The sequence below is a fragment of the Armigeres subalbatus genome, chromosome 3, assembly GCF_024139115.2.
Source record: "Armigeres subalbatus isolate Guangzhou_Male chromosome 3, GZ_Asu_2, whole genome shotgun sequence".
NCBI classification, from domain to species: domain Eukaryota; kingdom Metazoa; phylum Arthropoda; class Insecta; order Diptera; family Culicidae; genus Armigeres; species Armigeres subalbatus.
The window spans coordinates 373531636-373554106 of record NC_085141.1 but is presented as its reverse complement, the minus strand read 5'-3'; the positions used below and the strand labels follow the sequence as shown (position 1 = coordinate 373554106).

The 22471-nt window shown below is 38.9% G+C and overlaps 2 protein-coding genes across 5 annotated transcripts; one reads left to right on the top strand and one right to left on the bottom strand.

Moving 5' to 3' along the window:
- Window positions 1–3341: 3341 nt before the first annotated feature.
- Window positions 3342–15209, bottom strand: LOC134226497 (uncharacterized). 4 transcript variants are annotated; one of them, XR_009983487.1, is made up of 3 exons: window positions 10458–10575; window positions 3806–3928; window positions 3342–3686 (listed from the first exon to the last, which is right to left on the bottom strand). XR_009983487.1 is itself a non-coding variant. In XM_062707310.1 (3 exons), the coding sequence occupies exons 1-3, from the start codon at window positions 15086–15088 to the stop codon at window positions 3360–3362; spliced, it is 462 nt and encodes a 153-aa protein (XP_062563294.1). In that variant the 5' UTR covers window positions 15089–15209; the 3' UTR covers window positions 3342–3359. The 4 variants fall into 4 exon arrangements, 1 of the variants encoding a protein (XP_062563294.1); XR_009983486.1 differs by lacking the exon at window positions 10458–10575 and adding an exon at window positions 4048–4196; XR_009983488.1 differs by lacking the exon at window positions 10458–10575 and adding an exon at window positions 3986–4011.
- Window positions 4592–7181, top strand: LOC134226496 (uncharacterized). The gene is made up of 5 exons (XM_062707309.1): window positions 4592–4746; window positions 4864–5019; window positions 5269–5690; window positions 5886–6342; window positions 6513–7181. The coding sequence occupies exons 2-5, from the start codon at window positions 4867–4869 to the stop codon at window positions 7086–7088; spliced, it is 1608 nt and encodes a 535-aa protein (XP_062563293.1). The 5' UTR covers window positions 4592–4746; window positions 4864–4866; the 3' UTR covers window positions 7089–7181.
- Window positions 15210–22471: the final 7262 nt, after the last annotated feature.

Sequence of the window (22471 nt, the reverse complement as noted above, 5' to 3'; positions counted from 1 at the left end):
TAATTTAATTTTAATTTAATTTTAATTTAATTTTAATTTAATTTTAATTTAATTTTAATTTAATTTTAATTTAATTTTAATTTAATTTTAATTTAATTTTAATTTAATTTTAATTTAATTTTAATTTAATTTTAATTTAATTTTAATTTAATTTTAATTTAATTTTAATTTAATTTTAATTTAATTTTAATTTAATTTTAATTTAATTTTAATTTAATTTTAATTTAATTTTAATTTAATTTTAATTTAATTTTAATTTAATTTTAATTTAATTTTAATTTAATTTTAATTTAATTTTAATTTAATTTTAATTTAATTTTAATTTAATTTTAATTTAATTTTAATTTAATTTTAATTTAATTTAATTTTAATTTTAATTTTAATTTTAATTTTAATTTTAATTTTAATTTAATTTTAATTTAATTTAATTTTAATTTGAATATTAATTTTAATTTAATTTTAATTTAATTTTAATTTAATTTAATTTAAATTTATTTTAATTTAATTTAAATTTAATTTAAATTTATTTTAATTTAATTTTAATTTAATTTTAACTACTGGAAGAAAATCCCTAATGAACTTATGGACGAATTTCTATAGAAAGATTTTTCTGAGAAGCTCCTGGATGAAATGTTAGAGGAATTCCCAGAGAAACTACTGGAGGAATTTTCAGTGAAACTACTGGAGCAATTCCCAGAGGAATTGCTGAAGGAAATTTCCAAAGAACTCATCCCAGAGGGACTACTGAACGATTTCCCGGAGGAACTTCCAGGAGAACATTTCAAACAATTTGTGTTTCTAGAGAAGCTCCTGAAAGAAACCCGAGAGGAACTCTTGGGCGATTTCTGAAGGGACTCCTGGAGGAATTTATATTGGAATTCCTGAAGGAGCTCCAAGTGAAGAACTCCTGAAGTAATTCCAAGTGGAACTCCTGAAGAAATTTTCAGATAAAGTGCTGGAGAATTTCCCAGAGGAACAACTGGAGGAATTTCTATAAGAACTTCTGAAAGAATTTCTTGAGGAACTCGTAAAGGAATTCCCAGAGGCACTGTTGGTGGTATTTCCAGGAGATATTTCTAGAGGAACTCTTGAGGGAGTTCTCAGAGGAACTGCAGAAAGAAAATTCCAAAGAAATCCTTGAGGAATTCCTTGAGTAGTTTCTATAGAAACTCCTGGATGAATTCCCAGATGAGCTCCTGGATGAATTCCCAGAGGAACTCCTGGATGAATTCCCAGAGAAACTTCTGGAGGAATACCCAGAGGAACTGCTGGAAGAATTCCCAGAAGATCTGCTAGAGGAATTTTGTAAGGTACTCCTCCCAGAGGAACTCCTAAACGAATTCCCAAAGAAACTTCTGCAGGAACTTTCAGAGAAAGTCTTGGAGGAATTCACAGAGGAACAATTGGAAGAAAATCCCTGATGAACTTATGGACGAATTTCTGTAGAAAATATTTTCTGAGAAGTTCCTGAAGGAAACTACTGGAGGAATTCTCAGTGGAACTACTAGAGCAATTCCCAGAGGAACTGCTGAAGGAAATCTCCAAAGAACTCATCCCAGAGGACCTACTGATCGAATTCCCGGAGGAACTTCCAGAGGACCACCTCAAAGAACTCCTGAAGTAATTCCAAGTGGAACTCCTGGAGAAACTTTTTTAGATGAACTGCTGGAGGATTTCCCAGATTAACTACTGGAGGAATTTCTTTAAGAACTTCTGAAGGAATTTATTGAGGAACTCGTAATGGAATTCCCAGAGGCACTGTTGGTGGTATTTCCTGGAGAGATTTCTAGAGGAACTCTTGAGGGAGTTCTCAGAGGAACTGCTGAAGGAACTTCCAAGGAACTCCTTAAGGAATTCCCAGAGGAGCTCCTTGAGTAATTTCTATAAAAACTCCTGGATGAATTCCCAGAGGAGCTCCTGGATGAATTCCCTGAGAAACTTCTGGAGGAATACCCAGAGGAACTGCTGGAAGAATACCCAGAAGATCTGCTAGAGGAATTTTGTAAGGTACTCCTCCCAGAGGAACTCCTAAAAGAATTTCCGGAGAAACTTCTAAAGGAACTTTCCAGAGGAGCTACTTGATGAACTCCCAGATGAAGAATTTTTGGAGGAATTCTCAAAATAGCTGCTAAAGGAATTTCTAGAGAAACTCCTGAAGGAATTTCTATTGGATCTCCTGAAAGAATTTCTGGAGAAGCTCCTGAATGGCATCCCAGTGAATTCTCAGAGAAACTTTTTGAGAAATGCCTAGAGGAGCTCCTTGATGAACTCACTGCCTGAGGAATTCCCAGAGAAACTGCTGGAGGAATTTCTGAGTGAACTCCTCACAGAAAAACTGGGAGAACTCACAGAAAACTATAAGAACTCCTGAAGAAATTTCCAGAAGAGCTTCTTGATGAACTCCCAGAGGATGAACTCTGAGGGAAATACTCCTGGAAGAAATTTCCTAAAATTCCAAGTGGAACTTCAGGAAGAAATGTTCGAGGAATGGCTGGAGGATTTCCCAGAGGAATTACTGGAGGAAACCCTAGAGGAACTCATGGAGAAATTTATATAAGAACTCCTAAAGGAACTTCCAGAGGAACCTCTAGGGAAACTCTTCGAGAAATTCCCAGAGGAGTTCGTAAATGAGCTCCCAGAGGTAAAACTTTTGGATTAATGCCAAGTGGAAAATCTGAAGGAATTCTCAGAGGAATTTCTAGAGGAACTTCTGAAAGAAATCTCTGGAGCAATTCCTAGATAAACACCTGAATGAATTTCCCGAGGAGCTCCTGAATGAACACCCGGGGGACGAAATTCGGGAGGAATTCCCAGATAAACTCCTGGAGGAATTCCAAGAGGAACTCCTGGAGGAATTTACTGAGAAACTTTTAGAGAATTTCCCACAGGAACTCCTGGAGGAGTTTCGGCAGAAACTCATGGAGGAATCCACAGAGGAACTACTGGAGGGTTTCCCAGAACAACTCGAAGGGGAATTCCTATAGGAACTGTTGCCGGAATTCCCGAAGGAACTCCTGAAAGAATTTTCTGATGAACTACTGGAGTAATTCTCAGAAAAACTCCTGAAGGAATTTCCAGAGGAACTTTTCTGTAGATATTTCCAATGGAACTCCTAGATACATTTCGGCACCCCTGAGGGAATTCCCAGATTAACCGTTGGAGGATTTTTCAGAGCATCTCCTGAAGGATTTTTTGAACCATCGTAGCTTCTGGAGGATTATAAGAATTTCCAGAGAATTCCTTCTCGAAAGAACTGGTATAGCTGAAGACGAGGGTGGAGAAGAGTTTTCAAAGAAATTTATACACGGATTTCTGGAGATTCAAGCTCAAAATATAATACGTCAATTTTAAATTGATTTTTATTTAGTTTTGTACATATTGTTGCTCCTCAAGTGCTTGGAACTTGTTCTGCTAATGGACCGGAAGCAAATGGCCGCACCGGATGGATGGTCGTCGCGGATGCTTTCTGAAAATTGCAAAGCATTTTCCAGTATCGGACGAGGAAGTACATTTCCGGACCGAAATTTCAAACTGCTCTTCCGGATGCATTTGTTTCTGCAACACCACATACTAGACCATTTCTCAATTTTCATCATACTTCGCTTCATTTCCTTGGAAGTGGCCAGACAACGAAACCTGATCCGAGCCGAAAGAAGAGGTGCGTCGCTGAAAGCGATAGTGCAAACCTAAAAATGGCAAGACGTTTTTATGAAATTCTCGGACGGATTTTTCGGCTCCGGATAGACACAAATGTTACATTGCAACCATTGCCATCGCAGCCTGCAAATTGTATTTAATGACTTACCTTTGTCAAGATCGCTTCACTAATATTTTTGTCTGCAAACACGACTATGCTGCTTTGCTGCCCAGACGACGGAGGCTGTTCCGAGCCGAAAGGAGAGGAGAATCGCATCGAGGAAAAGCAAACCTGAAAAAGGAAGACGATTCTTAAGTTCCCGAACGGATTCCTCGGCTCCGGACCTACATAAACGCCGTATTGAAATGGATAGCCATCGCAGCCTACAAACTTAATTAAATTTCACTTACCGCTGTTTGGTTTTTTGATGATAGCAAATAAAATAATTGAAATATTCGAGAAAAAGTTCCGAAGATCTTTATTTATATTTTATTTACATTCAACTGTCATTGAGGCAGTTATGTATATGTACTTTCACTAGTACATATACATTCTGTCTCTGATGACAGTTGAATGTAAATAAATCAGCATGAAAATCCCTTTTGAAACAACCCTAATCCCTGCCTAACCGCCCAAAGCGAAACATATCTAACGTTGATGTAACGTGAGTGTAACAGGTTAGATGGAATTATGCACCAAGCATAAACATACCTAACAAAAGTGTGTCATTCTAGCGTAACTTTAGCCTCACTTTACCCTAACCGTTAGAGAGAATGTTAGTGTAACTATCTCACAGGTTAGATGCACATTATGCTCAAGTTAGAGTAACCTTGCTTGCTGGGTATCTTTGATAAAGACAATAATCAGTACGGAACTCATTTCAAGATTCTTGTACCATGGTACTTGTACCACCAGTGTGTCATTAGTATTAGCCACCATTTTTTCCCATTGGAGAGATAGGCGATGACGTGGTAATAATCGATTCAAAATTAATCGATTATCACAACGATGAATCGAAGTAATCGATTAATTTGCGACATCTCTACTGATGTGTTGCCGTGTCCTTGCCGCAAGCCCGCAAACTGTTGCACAAGAAACTATTTTTTGCGGTGAGTATTTAAATAAATAACAAAATTAACTTTCACAAACTTGAAAACTGAGAACAAATAATAACATAATTATCATCGTTAGTATCTAATTAATGTAGTTGTGTTTTTTTTATGTAGAAAATGGAAAGTCAAGCAAGTGCTGCGCCTCGTTTCGACGAACACAAGTTCTGCCGTTTGTGTATGTCCGGTGTCTACGAACTGCGCACGTTGATCCCCAATAAACTCGGTGGACCGGATATGATCACAAAGATCCACACTCTGACGGAAGTCACCGTAAGTAGCGTATTGTAATTCATAAATTGTTCAAGTTTGTCTCCTTATTCATGATTTTTAATACAAATGGGTACGGGTAATGTTCTAACTCTCCATCTCATTCTCAGAGTAAGAAAATTATCGAAATAAAAGGGTCAAGCATCGGATCATTTATTTATATATTTTTTGTTAATTCTCGAAAGGATGAATATGCAAGCAATGAAATAAATAACCGGAACTGATAACCTTTTCTTTTTTTCTATTTTTGAGATTGTTCCGTCAGAAGAGCAGTATTCCCGTATATGCATCCGCTGCATTAAGCAACTTGAAGAATTGGACCTGTTTAGGCGTCGCTGCAAGGACAGCGACGACCAGATTCGTAAGATGCGCAAGCAGCAGCAAAATGACAAAGCATCTGCTCCAAGGAATGCAGTATTGGAAGATCGCAGTGAGGTGGCCACTAGCAAACTCTACAGAAGCATATTCGATCGTCTGCAGTACTGTGAAGATGCAATGATTCCGGGCGAATATCGTATTATGTACGGTGGAAACTTTTACCGTAGTAGTAGCTTAAGAGTATGGAAATGTGAACGGTATGCATGTCATTGCTTGATGGTAATCAAACATGATTTATGTTCTTTTGGTTTCTTTGGAGAGCACACACATGTGCTTAGCGATACAACTTCTGTACGGTGAGTACGATTTCAGATATAAATAGAAGTTTTAGAGAATTTTATTTGGAATATACAGTAGGCTTATGTATATCGGTATTATCACTACACTTCTAGGTTTAATCAACTATAGACCGTTGCGTTTTCAGTCCATCCTTTACAATTTTTTTTTGATGGGCTGCAGCACTGTTACTGTTATGATTTTTTTTATTACAGAAAGATCATCGGAATGGATCGCCAAGTTATGGCATTTCTAAGCAACTTGCAAAAACGCCATTCTAAGCAAGTTCCACATCCAAGTAAGGATCGACACGATTTAAATTCGAATAATACCCGACAGGATCAAGCAGCAAGCCCAGTACCCGCAGCAAAAACCGTTCAAACCATTCAAACTCCCAGGGTGGCACAAATACTTGGATTGAACATGTATCAGCATGGAAATCCTACAAATATTGTGCCCGGAAGCATCATCAAAATAATCTCCCCAAATTCGCACACAACAATACTGTCTGCAAAGTGCAGAGCTCGCACAGTTCCTCTCATCACAGCTTCAGCAACAACACAGCCGACCAACTCAAATGAGAAAACGTTGTCCAGTGTTCTCAATCAAAGACCGAAGGAGCAAGTCTCTACACAAAATGATTCGGCTTTTTGTGAACAACAAAGTTCAACGGTACGCAATGCGCTGTATATCTATTTATTTTTTCATCATATTTCTTTTATTTGATTGATTATTCTTTTGTTACTCTGTTTTGATTTAAATTTCTTTTTTATTTTTTCTGAACCTTCTTTCCCTAATATGTATTTAATTATATGTTTATTCCTTGTGTCCTAAAATTGTAGCCCAAGAGTTCCGAAGAACGCGATGGCGAATCACCAGCTCATACTCAGGTCAAAGTGATACCAGCACTGAAGCCAATTGATGTGCTCCGAACAGAGCGAAAATTGCTTGTGAAGAAATCTGATTCAACAAAACATAAACCATCGGATATGAAGTGCAAGCGAACCATACGTTTCGCAGATAAGATACCACGACCTGATGAACCAGTTGAAGCTTCAACCTCCACCGCGCATACTCTTACAACTACTGAAAAACACAGGAAATCCAGAGCAGAATTGGTGGATGAACTTTTCAAGCAGATACATACTACTTTGAAGATTTGCAAATCAAAAACACACGCAGAATCCTCTCATTCGAACAATGCAGAGAACAAGTCAGGCGCCGGTTCGCCATCATCGATCCGAGACGATGTCGAGGGAACAGAACTACCGAAATCTGATTCAATCGACGACTCCAACGCCGAGGCAACTGTGCCACATGATCAGCCAGAAACTTACAAGATTCATACTTCAACCCCGAAGAAGCGCAAGGCACAGTCGGCGGAACCAACCGAAAAGAGCAAATTGTTCAAAGCTTGACCAGCTTCGGGATACTAAATATCAATTAGATGTTGATATGGTTTTTAGGTTTTGTATTCGGACCAAATATAATTTGTTTTGTTCAATTCACAATCTTATGTGAGCTTTCAATTTTTTTTTTCTTTGTCTGTCATAAACTCTCCTTATTTTTTTCGAAAATGTTTCACAGGTATCGTACACTACTCAAAATGTAATAAACTAGAACTTGCTACTTTTAATTCGTACGATTCATTTACTCACTGACTAAAGTATACTCGTCGATCGATTCAGGTATCATCCTTTCGACAAGGATTTAACAAAGAAACGTATGGATAAATCAAGTAGCCTGACCTGCTTGTTGGGTGGCATATAGCATAGAATGAACAGTAAACAGTTGAAGAAACGGCAAGTCCTATAGATTCTTTTCAATCTACCCGTCCTTGCTAGAGGGTCGGTAACTGGTATGCACTAGAAGACAGTTTTCATCATGCTGCACAAACACTCGATCAAACAATCCAACCAAGAGGGTACAAAGACCTGTAACAATGAGAATGTGATGAATTTCCTTCGAGCAAGGATCAAGAGACTTTACACGATCTGACTGAATTTCTCCAACGCCGTATCGGGGTGCTAGAAACTTTACCGCCACGGCAAGTGGACACCAGAGGGGTGCCAAGGCCCGCAGCTTCATTGTTAACTCTGAAGCCAAAACCAACCTCCGCTAAAACAATTTTCAACACTGTCCATGACAACAGTCGGAGTTGTGTTTGATGTTCAACGGATCACTTCCTTTTCCAGTACCCAGTTTTCGAACGGATAACGTCATCTGATAGAGTCTTTATTACGTACTCATGTCCTCTGTCGTAACAGCCTCAAACGTCAAACAAGGTCATCAATAGAAGGACCCAAGAGAGACGTTCCTAAATCTGCAGGATCTACTATACAGAATCTCCCCACAAGTATTTCTCGAGGTACCCCATCAAATCTTTCCCAAATGGTCAACATGGCGGTCTCTGGTGCCACAGTATCCAACTTAGACATTGCTTGCTACAGCAGTGTGGTGATCATAGAAGATGATTAAGGAAATCGGTTTCCGGCGAGAGTGCTTTTAGACTCCTGACCGGAGAGTAGCTTCCACACCAAACAAGTGAACCAACGTCCGTTCTTGAAATAGGCCAATATGCGGCTAAGGTTAACCAGCGTATCCAAACAGTTCTCGTGGCTTGCTTAAGAGAGTATATGACAACTATTTTGATAATACTATCGTATCAAAGCACAAATGCTTCGACATAATCGAAAGTTTTCAACTAGCTTCCGAAGAATTAACGAAACATTTCTGGCTGGGAATCCACAACTCATGTTGTTTCATGTTGCTCAAATTTATGGGAAAATATATAAAACTAGAATTAAATCGCTAAATATCAAAGATGGCAGTGGAATCGATGATCAAAATCAGATTCAAAATCGTGTTTTTTAAATCATATTTTGAAACCTTGTAGGTACATATCGGCTGTGACCAACGACTCTGAATTTCATGCCAGCCAAAGTTATTGCCGAAAACACTCGCGCAAATGAAAATCTTATGCAAGCGATAACACAAGACGATATTTTCGCAGCAATCAATATTTTCGAAGCAACTTGCCGCATTTTTGACAAAATTGCACAACTGAAATGCCATCGGTGCAACTCCCTTCTGGTATCTTTATCTGGTACATGAAGTAGAATCACCGACGAACCGCACTGAAAACATTATACACGTCCATGCTACAGGTTCTACACTTGAATTTTCACTAGTTGGGTAGCATTCCAAAATAACGTGTAATTCCAGTACCAAACGTCAAAACCCGAAACGTTCGATGCATTTGAACTACATAAAAAATTAAAATGAAATACACGTTAGATCGTTATGGAATTCTTTCGATGGGAGACGTCAGTATGGGTATCTTGGGGTTTCTCAAGAATTCCAGAATAATAACAATTCAATAGAATAATGAAACACTTTTCTGATATTTGAGAAACAATTTTCACATTTTTTTAATTTATTATTATAGTTTTCATTTAAAGACACAAAGTTAGTCAATTGCACTTGTTTATATAATTATGAAGCTGGAACTCCAAGCCTGCTCCGTACATGGAAATAGCTGGTGCCCAATTCACTCAGTTAAATACCTGTAAATTCGATCATTAATTATTAATGATTAACAAGAATATTCGATAAACAGATCTGCAACTTACCTTTTTATTTATACGAAAGTAAAAAGTTTCAGCGACACTGTTCCTGAACCATCGAACTTTGTTTTGTAAGACAGCACAACAATGTTTTTGTTATCCTCTGTACAAGGAGGTTCAGTATACTGAACCTTGGAAACGATATTTAAAACACGTTATAATGAACAGGATTGGCAAGTGGTGTCGTTTCAAAATTATTTCAGATGAGTTTAACGTGGATTGTTATTCAAAATGAAAAATATCGAAGCACGTTAGATGCACGTGAGAAAAAGCATTGGAACTTACGTGAATCATAAGTGAAAATAACGAGAATTGAAACACGTTGAATCTACGTGGAAAAGAACATTGAATAAGCGTTTGGATTATTTTCAGTGCGACGTGTCACCTTATGGAAAATATACTCAATCCAGTTGAAACCCGAAATTGGGTGCTAGCGAAGTTGGATTTTTCTCACAATCCGTACGTTAAACCTAACTTCGGAAGTGGTGCGCTGTATAGCGCTTCGCGATATGAAAACAGCGCACCACTTCCGAAGTTAGGTTTAACGTACGGATTGTGAGAAAAATCCAACTTCGCTATCCCCCAATTCCGGTTTTCTACTGGATTGAGAATAATTCAAATTTGCTGCCCATACGACGCCGTGAGGAAAAATCATCGAACACTACCGCCACCCCCATAATGGCTCGCGAAGTTTTCGTAGCTCAGTCGAGTCAAGTACGAGACACTGAAGACGACCACACAGTTGTGGTCGAAATACGTATCTGCAAAGATAACGAAAATTAACTGGTGGAATTAAATGGACAGTACTTAATTCGTCTTAGACGGTTGATTGCAGCGGAGTTGTGTCTTAGCTCATTTGACAGTAGCGATCGCCCGCAAAAGCGAATGACCGAAAGTGTGGGATCAGAGAGCGCCAGTGACACGTCGGTTCGTCGGTGTTAGAACTCCGTAATCTACCGGATAAATTGAAGAACACTTAAGAGAACATTCCATCGTCTGCTGGAATCTATTAAAAAATGTTGACCCTCAAGCCGGATCCAGATTTTGTTTCAGCAGAGCATCGTGGATGAAAATCGTCATTTATACACCTCCACAGCAAATGCTTAATTTCTTCAGCGTGGTATATGATAATGCATAAGAAAACCCAAGCATCAAAAGCACCTGTTTCAACGAGGCGTCTGTCGTATCCAACACTTCTCTCGCAGCCGAAACACTCCACAAAATAACCTACAACGCGGAACGTGTCTTCACGTTTAAGATTCCCGGGATCGCCGTCTATCCGCGAGAAAATTCGTCAATAGACTGAAGCCTGTTACATGCTTTCTCTCTTTCGTACACAAATCGTCTTGATGATGCTTATTCACATCGACTCTCTCAAGTTACACAAACCACTCATATCCATCGTCTCCTTGCTTCTTTTTTTCCTTCTCCGTTTCGCAAACCAGAATCGTTCTTTTCTGGTACATACGAATAAATATAAACATCATCAAGCAAATCATCCAACGCGTCATCGTCTCCAAATGGTTATGTATTTACATTATGTAGAATATCAGCTTCGGAACATTATATGCACAGTGGTACAAGTAGTTATAAATTTTAAATCGAATTGAATTTTATATGAAATATAAAAAGTCAATTATAATCGAAAACTCCCTTAGGTTCAAACCGGCTTATTAATCAATTTGATTTCTGGTCTACTCACTACATTCGCTTCCTTCTCTACTCTTAACTGAAGAATAATAACTATTTTCAACAATCCTGTAGATATTTCAGATTTTTTTGCATCCAAATACATACTCCTCGTAATATCCATCCAAAGCATCCAATGGATGTAAGCATCCAAAAAATTCTCAGTGATACAAAAGTAATACAACACATATACAATTCCAATTGTAACAAAATGTCATGAAAAGCCTAGTTAAAATCAATACAGTTCAGTAACAATTATTTGCTTCCAATAAAACTAATTCGAATCGAAATAGAAATCTATCTAAGCGAAAACAAAATTTTTATTTAACTAGTAGAAAATTGAATTACATACATCTGATCGCAAAGAACTTTATTCTAATTTCCAAACTTCCTTAATTTCAAACACAATAAAATTCAACAGAGAGAATTTTGAATAAATTCTGTTGGCATCCAATATAATCCAATTCCAATATTATCCCTATCTTATCCAAATCAAAACAAAATCCAATTTATTCCAATTCAAATCCAACACAAATCTGGTGCAAATCCAATATAAATCCAAATTCCATCCAATCCAAAAGAAATTCAATTTTAATTCATTTCCAATCCAATTCCAATGCAAATCCAATTCAAATCTAATCCAAATCATGTTAAATAAATCGCAATATAATCCTATTCAAATCAAATCAAACACCAATCCGAACCCAATCAAAATTCTTTAAAATACAATCGAAATACAATCCATATACAATGCAATGAACCCTACATCCAAATCCATCGCAAATCCAAGCTGAATACTAAATAATTAAAATACAATCCAAGACTAGTTCAAATCCGATCAAAATCTAATTCTAATCAAATTCAATATGAATTCAATTTACTACAAACGCAATCCAAATCGAATCCAAATATCATCAAAATCTAATCCAAATCCAATCGAGATCCAATCTATACTAATCCAAATCGAATCCAAATGCAATCCAAATCCAATGCAAATTTAATTCAAATCCGATTCACATCCAATCCAATTTTAATTTGAATCCAATCCAAATCCAATTCAATTGAAAACAAATTTATTTTAATTCAAATCCAATCCAATTCCAAGGCAAATCCCATTTCATATCATTGGCAATCAAATCTAAAGCCAATTCAAATCTAGTCCAAATCTAATTAACATATCGAAAACATATCCAAATCTAATCAAATTCCAATCTGAACCTAATCTAAACCCAATCAATTTTTTTTGGAAATGCAATAGAAATACAATCAAAAAGCAACCCAAGGAATCCTGAATTCAAATCAAACACAAATCCAAACTAAATACGAACAAAATTCAATTGAAATGCAATTCAAGTCTAGTTTAAATCCAATCAATTTCACATCCGATCAAAGTCTAATTCAAATCAAATCCAATCTAAATTCAATCTACTACAAACTCAACTCAAATCCAATCCAATTTCATTGTAAATCTAATTCAAATCCAATTTAAATACAATCCTAATCCAATCCTAATCCAATATAAATCCAATCCAGATCTAAATCAAGTTCAATTAGAAAAAATCGAAATCCAAACCAATTCAAATGAAATCAAAATCACATCCAATAAAAGTCTAGTTCAAATCGAATTCAATCAAAATTCAATTTATTGCAAACTCAATCCAAATCAAATCTAAACCCAATCAAAATCTAGTCCAAATCCAATACAAATGCAACCCACATGCAATCCAAATCCTATCCAAATTTAAGTAAAATCCAAAATCCAAACATAATTGAAATCCGATTAACATCCAATTCAAATCCAATTTAAATCCAATTCAATTCCTTCTTCTCCTGGAATGGAACTAAATTCCAACTGAAACTTGGCTTTTCAACTGAGTGTTCTATTAGAATTTCCTTAGTTATTAATTGAAAGCTTTTCTATGCCCACCAATTATGTGTTTCTAGTGTGGCATTATAATGGATACTACACTATACCTAGGGAGCCGAGAATGTTTCCAACCCGAAAATATTCAAGACGGGACCGAGGATTGAACTCGCCATCTCCAGTGTGACTGGTGACCCCAATCAAAATCCAATCCAAATCTATTCCAAATTCAATTTAAAAATCGAACCAATCTAATTCTAATTCAATCCTAGACCAACACTAAAGCAATCCAAAACCAATTCAAATCCGATAGAAATCCAATCCAATTCTAATCCAAATCAATTCCAAACATAGGGCAAATTCAATCGTGAACCCAATCTAATTTCATTTCAAACCAATCCACAAAAAATCTATTCAAATCCAAATCTGTTCTAATCTGATCCAATCCGAAGCCAATCTAAATCCACAAAATCCAATTCAAATTCAATCTAAAATCAATTCCAAATCCAATCTATTCCCAATCATATTCAAATGCAATCTAGTCCAAATAAAATCCAAATCGAATCTAATTTTAATTCAATACCTATACAAATCTCATCATAAATCCAATCACAATCTTATCCAAACACTATCTAAACCCAGTCCAAATCTAATCTTAATCTAATGAAAATCTAATACTATTTTAATATGACTCAAATTCAAGTTCAATCCAGACTTAATTCATACCAAATTGTTTTAGATATTCAATCCAAAATAAATTAGAAACCAATTCCAGTCCAGTAAGAAAATCTATTAATCTAAAATCCAGTCGATATTGAGTCAGAATTCAATAGAATATTTTTCAATTTAAAACCAATTAAACATATTGTTTGCTCTAATCTAATCAAAAGAAATTCAATTCCTATCCAAAAAAGTTTGAAATTCTCTTGATTCCATATCAAATTAAAATTATCCTAAATGTTATCCCAATCTTACTAATCCCAGATTAAATCCAATATAATTCTTATCCTGTTCAATTCAAATCTATTCGATATTCCGATTAAAACATTCAATTTGCATTATATTACAATTCATTAAGACATCCAATCTGAGTCAAATGCAAATTCTAATCGAAAACAAATTCAAAATCCAGCAGAGTCCAATCTAAATCTCATTATAACCCAATTCAAATCTAAACCAGACCAGACAAAATTCGTTCTAAAATAATCCATTTATGCTTCCATAGAAAATTGAATTCAAATCCAGTCTCAATCGCATCTAAATTCAGTTCGACATCGACATCGACATCGACACTTATTCCAATCAATTTCCAAATATATTAAATCTAATTCAATTTAATTCATTATGATCAATTCAACGTATGTGTGTCATATTTGTTTTACATAAAAAATCAATTCGAAGTCAATTCAGCTTGATCAGATCCATATCTGAATTTATCCAAATCACTCAATATTTTGCACGATATAACCAGTTTCGTTACTGCATCTCGAAATTAAAAAACAAGAAATAAACAAATATAATCTATAATCAATTTCCCAATTTAACGTCATATTTAAATCAATACAAATTCATACCCAATTTTCAGTCCTTTGTCAATCCAAATCGAGCATCCAGTGCTAATCGAATTTATCAAATCTATTCCGAATCCAATTCATATTTAATCCGAAATTTCAAAAAAACTATCTAAATAATCTAAATAAAACAAATCCAAATAAAATTCAATCAGCAAACACAAACTATTATTTCATTTCCGAATTGCCATACAAAATTACCAGTTTTGTATGAAACTCGAAAAAAAAGTTGGGAATCTAAATCAAAGCGTACTCGAAATATTAGCAATGAACAAATTAATTCGTATTGAGTTTTAGTCAAAATTCATTTTGGATTAGCATTGGATCCTACTCTATCACGCATACGTTAATTATTTTTCCACAGGTACCCACTCGTCCTGTTTTTTTTATTTTCGTGTCGGAACCCAATCGTCCGAAGAAAATATATATTGTTTTTCATTTTCCTTTTTTTTTTACGCCAGGAACCCACTCGTCCTGCGTCTTTCGTGCCGGTACCCACACGTCCGCACGTTTTTTTTTTTAATTTTTCATCTTTTTCTATATTGTTTTCTTTTTGGCATGCAGGAACCCACCCGTCCTGCATGCAAATCAAACTATAATAATATTGCTTGTTAGAATCAATAATTCTTTACGGAAATAGTCACAAACCAACCTACCGACTTCGCCATGTCGTATCCAACACTTCTCTCGCAGCCGAAACACTCCACAAAATAACCTACAACGCGGAACGTGTCTTCACGTTTAAGATTCCCGGGATCGCCGTCTATCCGCGAGAAAATTCGTCAATAGACTGAAGCCTGTTACATGCTTTCTCTCTTTCGTACACAAATCGTCTTGATGATGCTTATTCACATCGACTCTCTCAAGTTACACAAACCACTCATATCCATCGTCTCCTTGCTTCTTTTTTTTTCCTTCTCCGTTTCGCAAACCAGAATCGTTCTTTTCTGGTACATACGAATAAATATAAACATCATCAAGCAAATCATCCAACGCGTCATCGTCTCCAAATGGTTATGTATTTACATTATGTAGAATATCAGCTTCGGAACATTATATGCACAGTGGTACAAGTAGTTATAAATTTTAAATCGAATTGAATTTTATATGAAATATAAAAGTCAATTATAATCGAAAACTCCCTTAGGTTCAAACCGGCTTATTAATCAATTTGATTTCTGGTATCTACTCACTACAGCGTCGTAGATCTATTCTGCGATGTTTGTCCAGGAGAACCAGAAACAATGGTGCACAAACTCTTCTGATGTGAACATGTCAGGACCATCTGGAGTTATCAACGGAGGCAAATTTTAAGACAAGAGGCTACTTTACAAACGCTTGAATCAGAAGATTTTAGAATAATTATAATTAAAAAACCCAGATTAATCCACCTTGCGGTGATGAAGCCTTTCTCGGGTGTTATAAAAATAGTATTTTGGCCATAACTTTCGATCCCATAGTCCGATCCTGGGTGGTGCGGATAGAATCGATTTGGTTGTCAAACTGAAGCCAAAATTTTCTATTGTGCCGGAGCCAAACATTGAAGATTGTGGTTATGGTCGTTTTAGATCGTATATTGAGAAGTATTGTTATTATTTGGGGAAAAAATAAAAATAAACGTAGTTTGAGTTTTGCATTCTTTGTAACACATTTATTCACATTATATTTCTATTGGATAAATAGTAGGAATGCAACTAAAAAGCACTCGTTACGAGATTTCATGATATTCTGCAGCTAATTGGAGCAGAAATGTATGTGAACCATCGTAAAGTCATGTAGAGTCTTGCGCATTCGTGCGCCTTCATGCAGCATGGAAAGAGAAATTCGAAGAGCGGGAAATGTTTGTCAGCCGGAGAACTGCAAAATAATTCTGCTTATAGGATTTATTTCAAAATATCCCGCTACTCGCTAGAGCAGAAAAGCGGCTCTATCCGCAGCACCCAGGTCCGATCTAGCCAATTCAAGCTAGGGTGACCATATGAAATTTTTCCAAAGGAGGACAATTCACCAGAATTGAGCGAAAAAGGAGGACATTTGGCTTAAAAAGGAGGACATTAAAAAATATCCATCGATTTTAAGTTTTTTATATGATTAAGAATATTATATTTGTTGGATTTTTGCACTCTAAAGTTTTTTTTTATTGTCTTGAGGTTTTCGGCCCTTGACCGGTTCACCTCCTAAACTCTAAAGTCTATTGGAAGAAGTTTTTGTAAATCGAGGCAAATACAATACAAACACAACACTTCTATTTTAATAACATAACAGATTACTTTATTAAGACCGATGGAACGTTTTCGACTATCATTATAGTCAACATAAAGCACTTTCTAAGTATAAACTACCAACCAGGGTTGTTAATCGATAAATTATCATCGTTAATTTAACGCCAACTTCGATAACGATAACACTTTTACGATAATGCTTCGTTGACGATAAAATGAGCGTTGAATTAACGTTATCGTTATCGAGTATTCGTTGATTTATCGATAATTATCGAGTTAACTGTAACGGTGTAACATGTACTACAGTTTGAAGTGCAAATATTCACAAGCTGGATTTGCAATATCTGTTTTAAAAATATTGTATCGCCTTACAATATTCGAGAACTCCTTTAAATCCTGGAATTAAATTGGGATTCAAGGAGGTCACCGAATTGACCAACACATTATTTCGTTCAATCATTAAAGATCTTACAGAGTCGCAGTTCTCCATAGTGGAGAATCTGAGAGCATTTTTAATGTCTACCTATACTAATGTTTAATCTAGCATTATTAACAAAACTTCTGTTTTGAAGATCCGGAGCACCAGTTATATGAATATTTTATGACTCACAGTTTAGACTAAACTTCTTAGTCTAACCAAATCATAGGTGACGAGGTTAGTACACCAATCTGTTGAGAGAATATTCACTTGGTACTGGTGCTGCCTGGAATGCAGCCTACAGATCGCTGCATCAAATAAATTTCTAGTACTTGGATCCCAATATATTGTCTATGACATCTAAAAAAAACGCTAACCACCAACAGAGCACCTCATTTCTCATCGTTTCGTAGAGCAGCATGCATTAAGCAATAATTTTAGATTGCCCTGCTTCAATCAAAATTAGCTCTGACTAACCAGCTGCAAACAATTTGTTCCATTCTCGACTTCTGTCAAAATTTTACACCAACTTTGTTCGCGTAATCTAGTAACCACATTATCGCAAAATTATCGAGTTAACTTACGTTAAATTATCGAACTACGATAATAAGTCAGTTGATTCATCGTTATCGTAGCAACCGATAACGTTGATCACAATCAACTTTATCGGCGATAACGATAAATTAACGATTAACAACCCTGCTACCAACAACCCCTTTTTAATAGAAAGATTTAAGCTTCAACTAATTTTAAAATCAGTTGTGAACAAATGTTGAATATTATTATGCTGGCATTTTCAGCGATATTCCATAGAATTCTAACAATTATCATTGTTTATAATTCTGAATGTTTATTGCTAAAATAGACAACAGACCGAACATTAGGTTCTATAAGGACCAAGTACAAGATACTTAGTTGTCCAGCGAGTTTTTTTTCTTGAATGCCATTGAGAATCACAATTTAAGGCATGTGAATTAGAATGATACCGTTAACTGTATGACCATAAAATTCTCGATTGACCAAATTCTAAACTCTTTAGATTAGTTCTAGGTATTTCTATTCAATTCTAGGCAGGGCTAGGTGGCTGCTCTCTGCCTCATATATTCAAGAAGCATACCGTGCAAGGCGTTTTAAAGGCAAAGTGATGAGTGTTTACTCATAGAAAAATTTGAGAAGCATTCGCATTTTTTTTCCTAATCCATTTTTCACAATCCCGATGCTTCTGATATTTTTACCCCTGTATTACTATAACGGCGTTGCAGTCTTGGATAATCAAAACGAATGTTTTATATTTTTCTCGACGATACACCAACATCAGTCGAACCCTCTACATCATTATTGCATTATTTTATTTCAAAACTTCAAGGAAAATATTTCAGAATTAAAAACAGAAACGCAAACGTGTAGAATGTTTTGTTACTGGATTTCTGTTGTATTATTGTTTGTTAAACTAGATTTTTTTCAGCAACAGTTATACATGCAACCATTTTTTCAAAATTTCCAAAAAGGAGGACATTTTAGCGCAAAAGGGGGACATCTGGTTTTTAATGAAAAAGGAGGACATGTCCTCCTTTAGGATACCATATGGTCACCCCAATTCAAGCTCTATCTGGTAAAAGGGCGAATGTCGCTAGATAGAAATCTCTTCGTCGACTTCCCCTCTTTTGAATAAATGTGACAAGCAGGGGATTTCTTTGCGGTTTATCACCTCAGAATGCAAGTTCGCACTGTTTTCTATCGTTCTGAGGTGATAAACCACAAAGAAATCCGCTGCTTGTCACTTTTATTTAAAAGAGGGAAAGTCGATGAAGAGAATCCTCTCTTGCGACATTCGCCCTTATTCTAGATAGAGCTTGAATTTTCAGTAGGAAACAATGAGACAGGACTCTGCATTGCAACGTTGCAACAACGCGTTGTTGCGAGCAAATCGGTGCCCAAAAAATGAGTGAGTTTTTTGTCGGGTTTTTCGCACACACACACACACACACACACACACACACACACACACACACACACACACACACACACACACACACACACACACACACACACACACACACACACACACACACACACACACACACACACACACACAAGAAGAGGAGCGTGTTGAACGACGGGTGGCGTTCGTGGCTGCTAGAGCCGCTCTGAAGACTGAGATTAGATCAAGCAAAAAAGCCTGCTTCGAGGGCCTGTGTCAAAGTGCCAACGCGAATCCATGGGGTGACGCCTATAGGGTCGTAATGGCCAAGACACGTGGGGCGATGGCCCCTACAGAGCGGTCTCCAGAGATGCTGGAGAGGATCATCGCGGGGCTCTTCCCACGCCACGACCGAAAACCCCTGGCCTCCCTTCGTGAAGCTGCCAGGAGCCAGGGTGGCCGACGAGGGAAGAGTAACTGTGGCGGAACTTGCGGGGATTGCACAGTCCCTTAGTGTAGGTAAGGCGCCAGGACCGGATGGTATTCCGAACCTGGCCATTAAAGCGGCCATTGCCGAGGCTCCCGAGATGTTCAGATCTGTCATGCAGAGATGCCTGGACGAGGGAGTCTTCCCTGAAGCATGGAAAAGGCAGAGCTTGGTCCTATTGCCAAAGGCGGGAAAATCACCGGGGGATCCGTCAGTATATAGACCAATATGCCTGCTTGATACGGCGGGAAGGTGCTCGAGAAGATCATCCTCAACAGGTTGTTGATACGCACGGAGGGTGCGGATGGTCTATCGAGTAACCAGTTTGGCTTCCGAAAGGGTAAGTCGACCGTAGACGCTATCTTGTCGGTTACCAAATCCGCGGAGATAGCTATCCAGCGTAAGAGGAGGGGAGTTCGCTATTGTGCAGTAGTGACTCTCGACGTGAGGAATGCTTTTAATAGTGCCAGTTGGGCAGCTATTGCAGATGCGCTCCTGCGTCTTGGAATTCCCGAGTACCTGTACAAGATTCTCGGAAGCTACTTCCAGAATCGAGTACTGGTATACGACACGGAGGCGGGTCGGAAGTGCGTTGACATAACCTCAGGGGTTCCGCAAGGTTCCATACTGGGTCCGGTGTTATGGAACGTCATGTATGACGGTGTCTTGAGGTTGAAGTTCCCGGTGGGCGTGGTAATCGTCGGCTTCGCTGACGATATTACGCTGGAGGTCTACGGCGAATCGATCGAAGAGGTGGAGTTGACTGCAGCCCACTCGATCGCAATTGTGGAGGAGTGGATGAGTTCCAGGAAGTTAGAACTGGCTCACCACAAGACTGAGGTGGTTGTTGTTAACAACCGAAAGTCGGAGCAGCAAGCGGTGATAAGGGCAGGCAACTGCACGATCACCTCTGAACGCTCAATCAAACTCTTGGGGTAATAATCGACGATAAGCTCACCTTTGGTAGCCACGTCAATTACGCCTGCAAGCGTGCCTCCACAGCTATAGTGGCATTGTCCCGGATGATGTCCAATAGCTCTGCGGTTTATGCCAGCAAGCGCAAGCTTCTGGCTAGCGTTGCTCTGTCCATACTGAGGTATGGGGGCCAGCTTGGGGCACGGCCCTGCGTATTAACTGCTACAGAACGAAGTTAGAAAGTACGTATAGGCTCATGTGCCTAAGAGTTGCGAGCGCGTACCGTACCGTGTCGCACGATGCACTCTGCGTCATCACCGGTATGATGCCTATTGACATCGTTATCGGTGAAGACATAGAGTGCTTTGAAATGCGTGGCACGAGAGGCATCCGCAGGACTGTCAGGTTGGCCTCAATGGTCAAATGGCAGCGTGCGTGGGACAGTTCCACTAAGGGTAGATGGACACATAGGTTGATACCGGAGATAGGTACGTGGGTCAAGAGGCGCCATGGGGAAATCACTTTCCACCTGACCCAGGGCCTTACAGGCCATGGTTGCTTCAGACAGTACCTACACCGGTTCGGACACTCGGCCTCGCCCGAGTGTCCGGTGTGCGTTGGTTTAGAGGAAACGGCGGAACACGTGTTGTTCGTGTGCCCGCGTTTTCGCACAATGCGTGACCACATGCTTGCCACATGTGGTCTGGACACTACCCCGGACAACCTAGTTCGGAGGATGTGTAAAGATGAAGTTGGCTGGAACGCCGTTTTATCGGCTATCGTCCAAATCGTCTCGGAGCTACACAGAAGGTGGCGCGTGGACTCGAGGGATGGCTAGTTCAGGCGCAAATAAGAGGTGGTCCAAGGGTTCGGAGTCGGCTTCATGGGTCATACCGGTGCCCTGTGGTCGAACTCGATCCTTTATCGAACAAGTGGCCGCGTGAAAACAACATGGTATCGTCGCTTTCGAGGCGTCGGTCAACCAGGCGGGTTCCGAGTCCGAGGACGGAAAGGGGTCCTCGTCAAGGCTGGGGCAGGCGTAGGCACCGCGTCGGCAAGTCCCTCTGTGTGCTGGCGAATAGGCCCTATCGCAGAAAGGTCAATTTGGGGTGCACGCGGCATCATCATTCTTGATACCAGTCGTGCAGAGGGAAGCAGGCGCGAAGTCGACCCTGCCCACCTTCCGAGGACATAGGGCGTGGTAAGGCCACCTGGAAAGCCGGCAATGCGCTGGCACGATACCATGGTGTTCTTCTAAAAAAGCGAGTCACGATGTTCGATGCTGCAAGGACACGCAGCTAACCTCGAGGGTGCGTTATGCACTGGCCCCCTTTGAAGCATTATTTTCGGGATGTACCGAAGGGACGATGGGCAGCGGCAATGGAAACGGTTTAGCTGGTCGGGATGCAGTCCTGCCCCCCTCATTGAAGGCGGCCCCTAACCCAGCACTTCCTGGTCAACCCAGGATGTCTGTTGAGCAGATTCCCCCCCCATTGTTTAGGAAGAAAAAAAAAAAACACACACACACACACACACACACACACGGGCTGCGAAATGGTGAGTTGACATCTGGGAAGGAGCGACCTACATAGCTCTGGTCCTCACAAGTTCCAATCTCACGCTTCCACGGGTCTTCCGATGACAATTGACCGCCAGCTAAGGGTTGCGTACTTAGCTGGTAGTGCAGCCTGGGCACTGTTGTCCTTCTGACATCAGCTAGAGTGAGTGGGTGCGACCAACGGGACCATCGTCCCTAACCCCTAATCCCAAGGCGTTAAGCGACCCGTGCCGAGGGGATGCATGGCCAGGGGGGTGAAATAATGAGCTAGGCCTTTAACGGAGCCTGTGGGGTACCTGGGCACCCTCCACAGTAATTGTCCCTTACCGCGTCATGCTGGGCTCTGGCGTGATGGACCTCTTTTCCCGAGCAACTCGTGGGACCAAAATGGAAAACCAAGTCAATTCTTCAACTAGTGGTAGTAGTGTAGGCGACAACCCCTTCGCAAGAGGTGGGTTGTTCAGGTCTCCGCCAAGGAGGTCAGAGGCAATAGTCGGCAGCTCAGTAAGCAGCGCCAGCGTGGGTCACTT

Bases quoted from the DNA above. Each gene is read 5' to 3' on its own strand.
- LOC134226496 (XM_062707309.1), top strand. From the start codon at position 4,867: ATGGAAAGTCAAGCAAGTGCTGCGCCTCGTTTCGACGAACACAAGTTC. The intron at 5,691-5,885 runs GTGAGTACGATT...TTTTTATTACAG, and splicing joins AGCGATACAACTTCTGTACG to AAAGATCATCGGAATGGATC. The intron at 6,343-6,512 runs GTACGCAATGCG...CTAAAATTGTAG, and splicing joins GTGAACAACAAAGTTCAACG to CCCAAGAGTTCCGAAGAACG.
- LOC134226497 (XM_062707310.1), bottom strand. The intron at 3,687-3,805 runs GTAAGTCATTAA...TGCCATTTTTAG, and splicing joins GTGAAGCGATCTTGACAAAG to GTTTGCACTATCGCTTTCAG.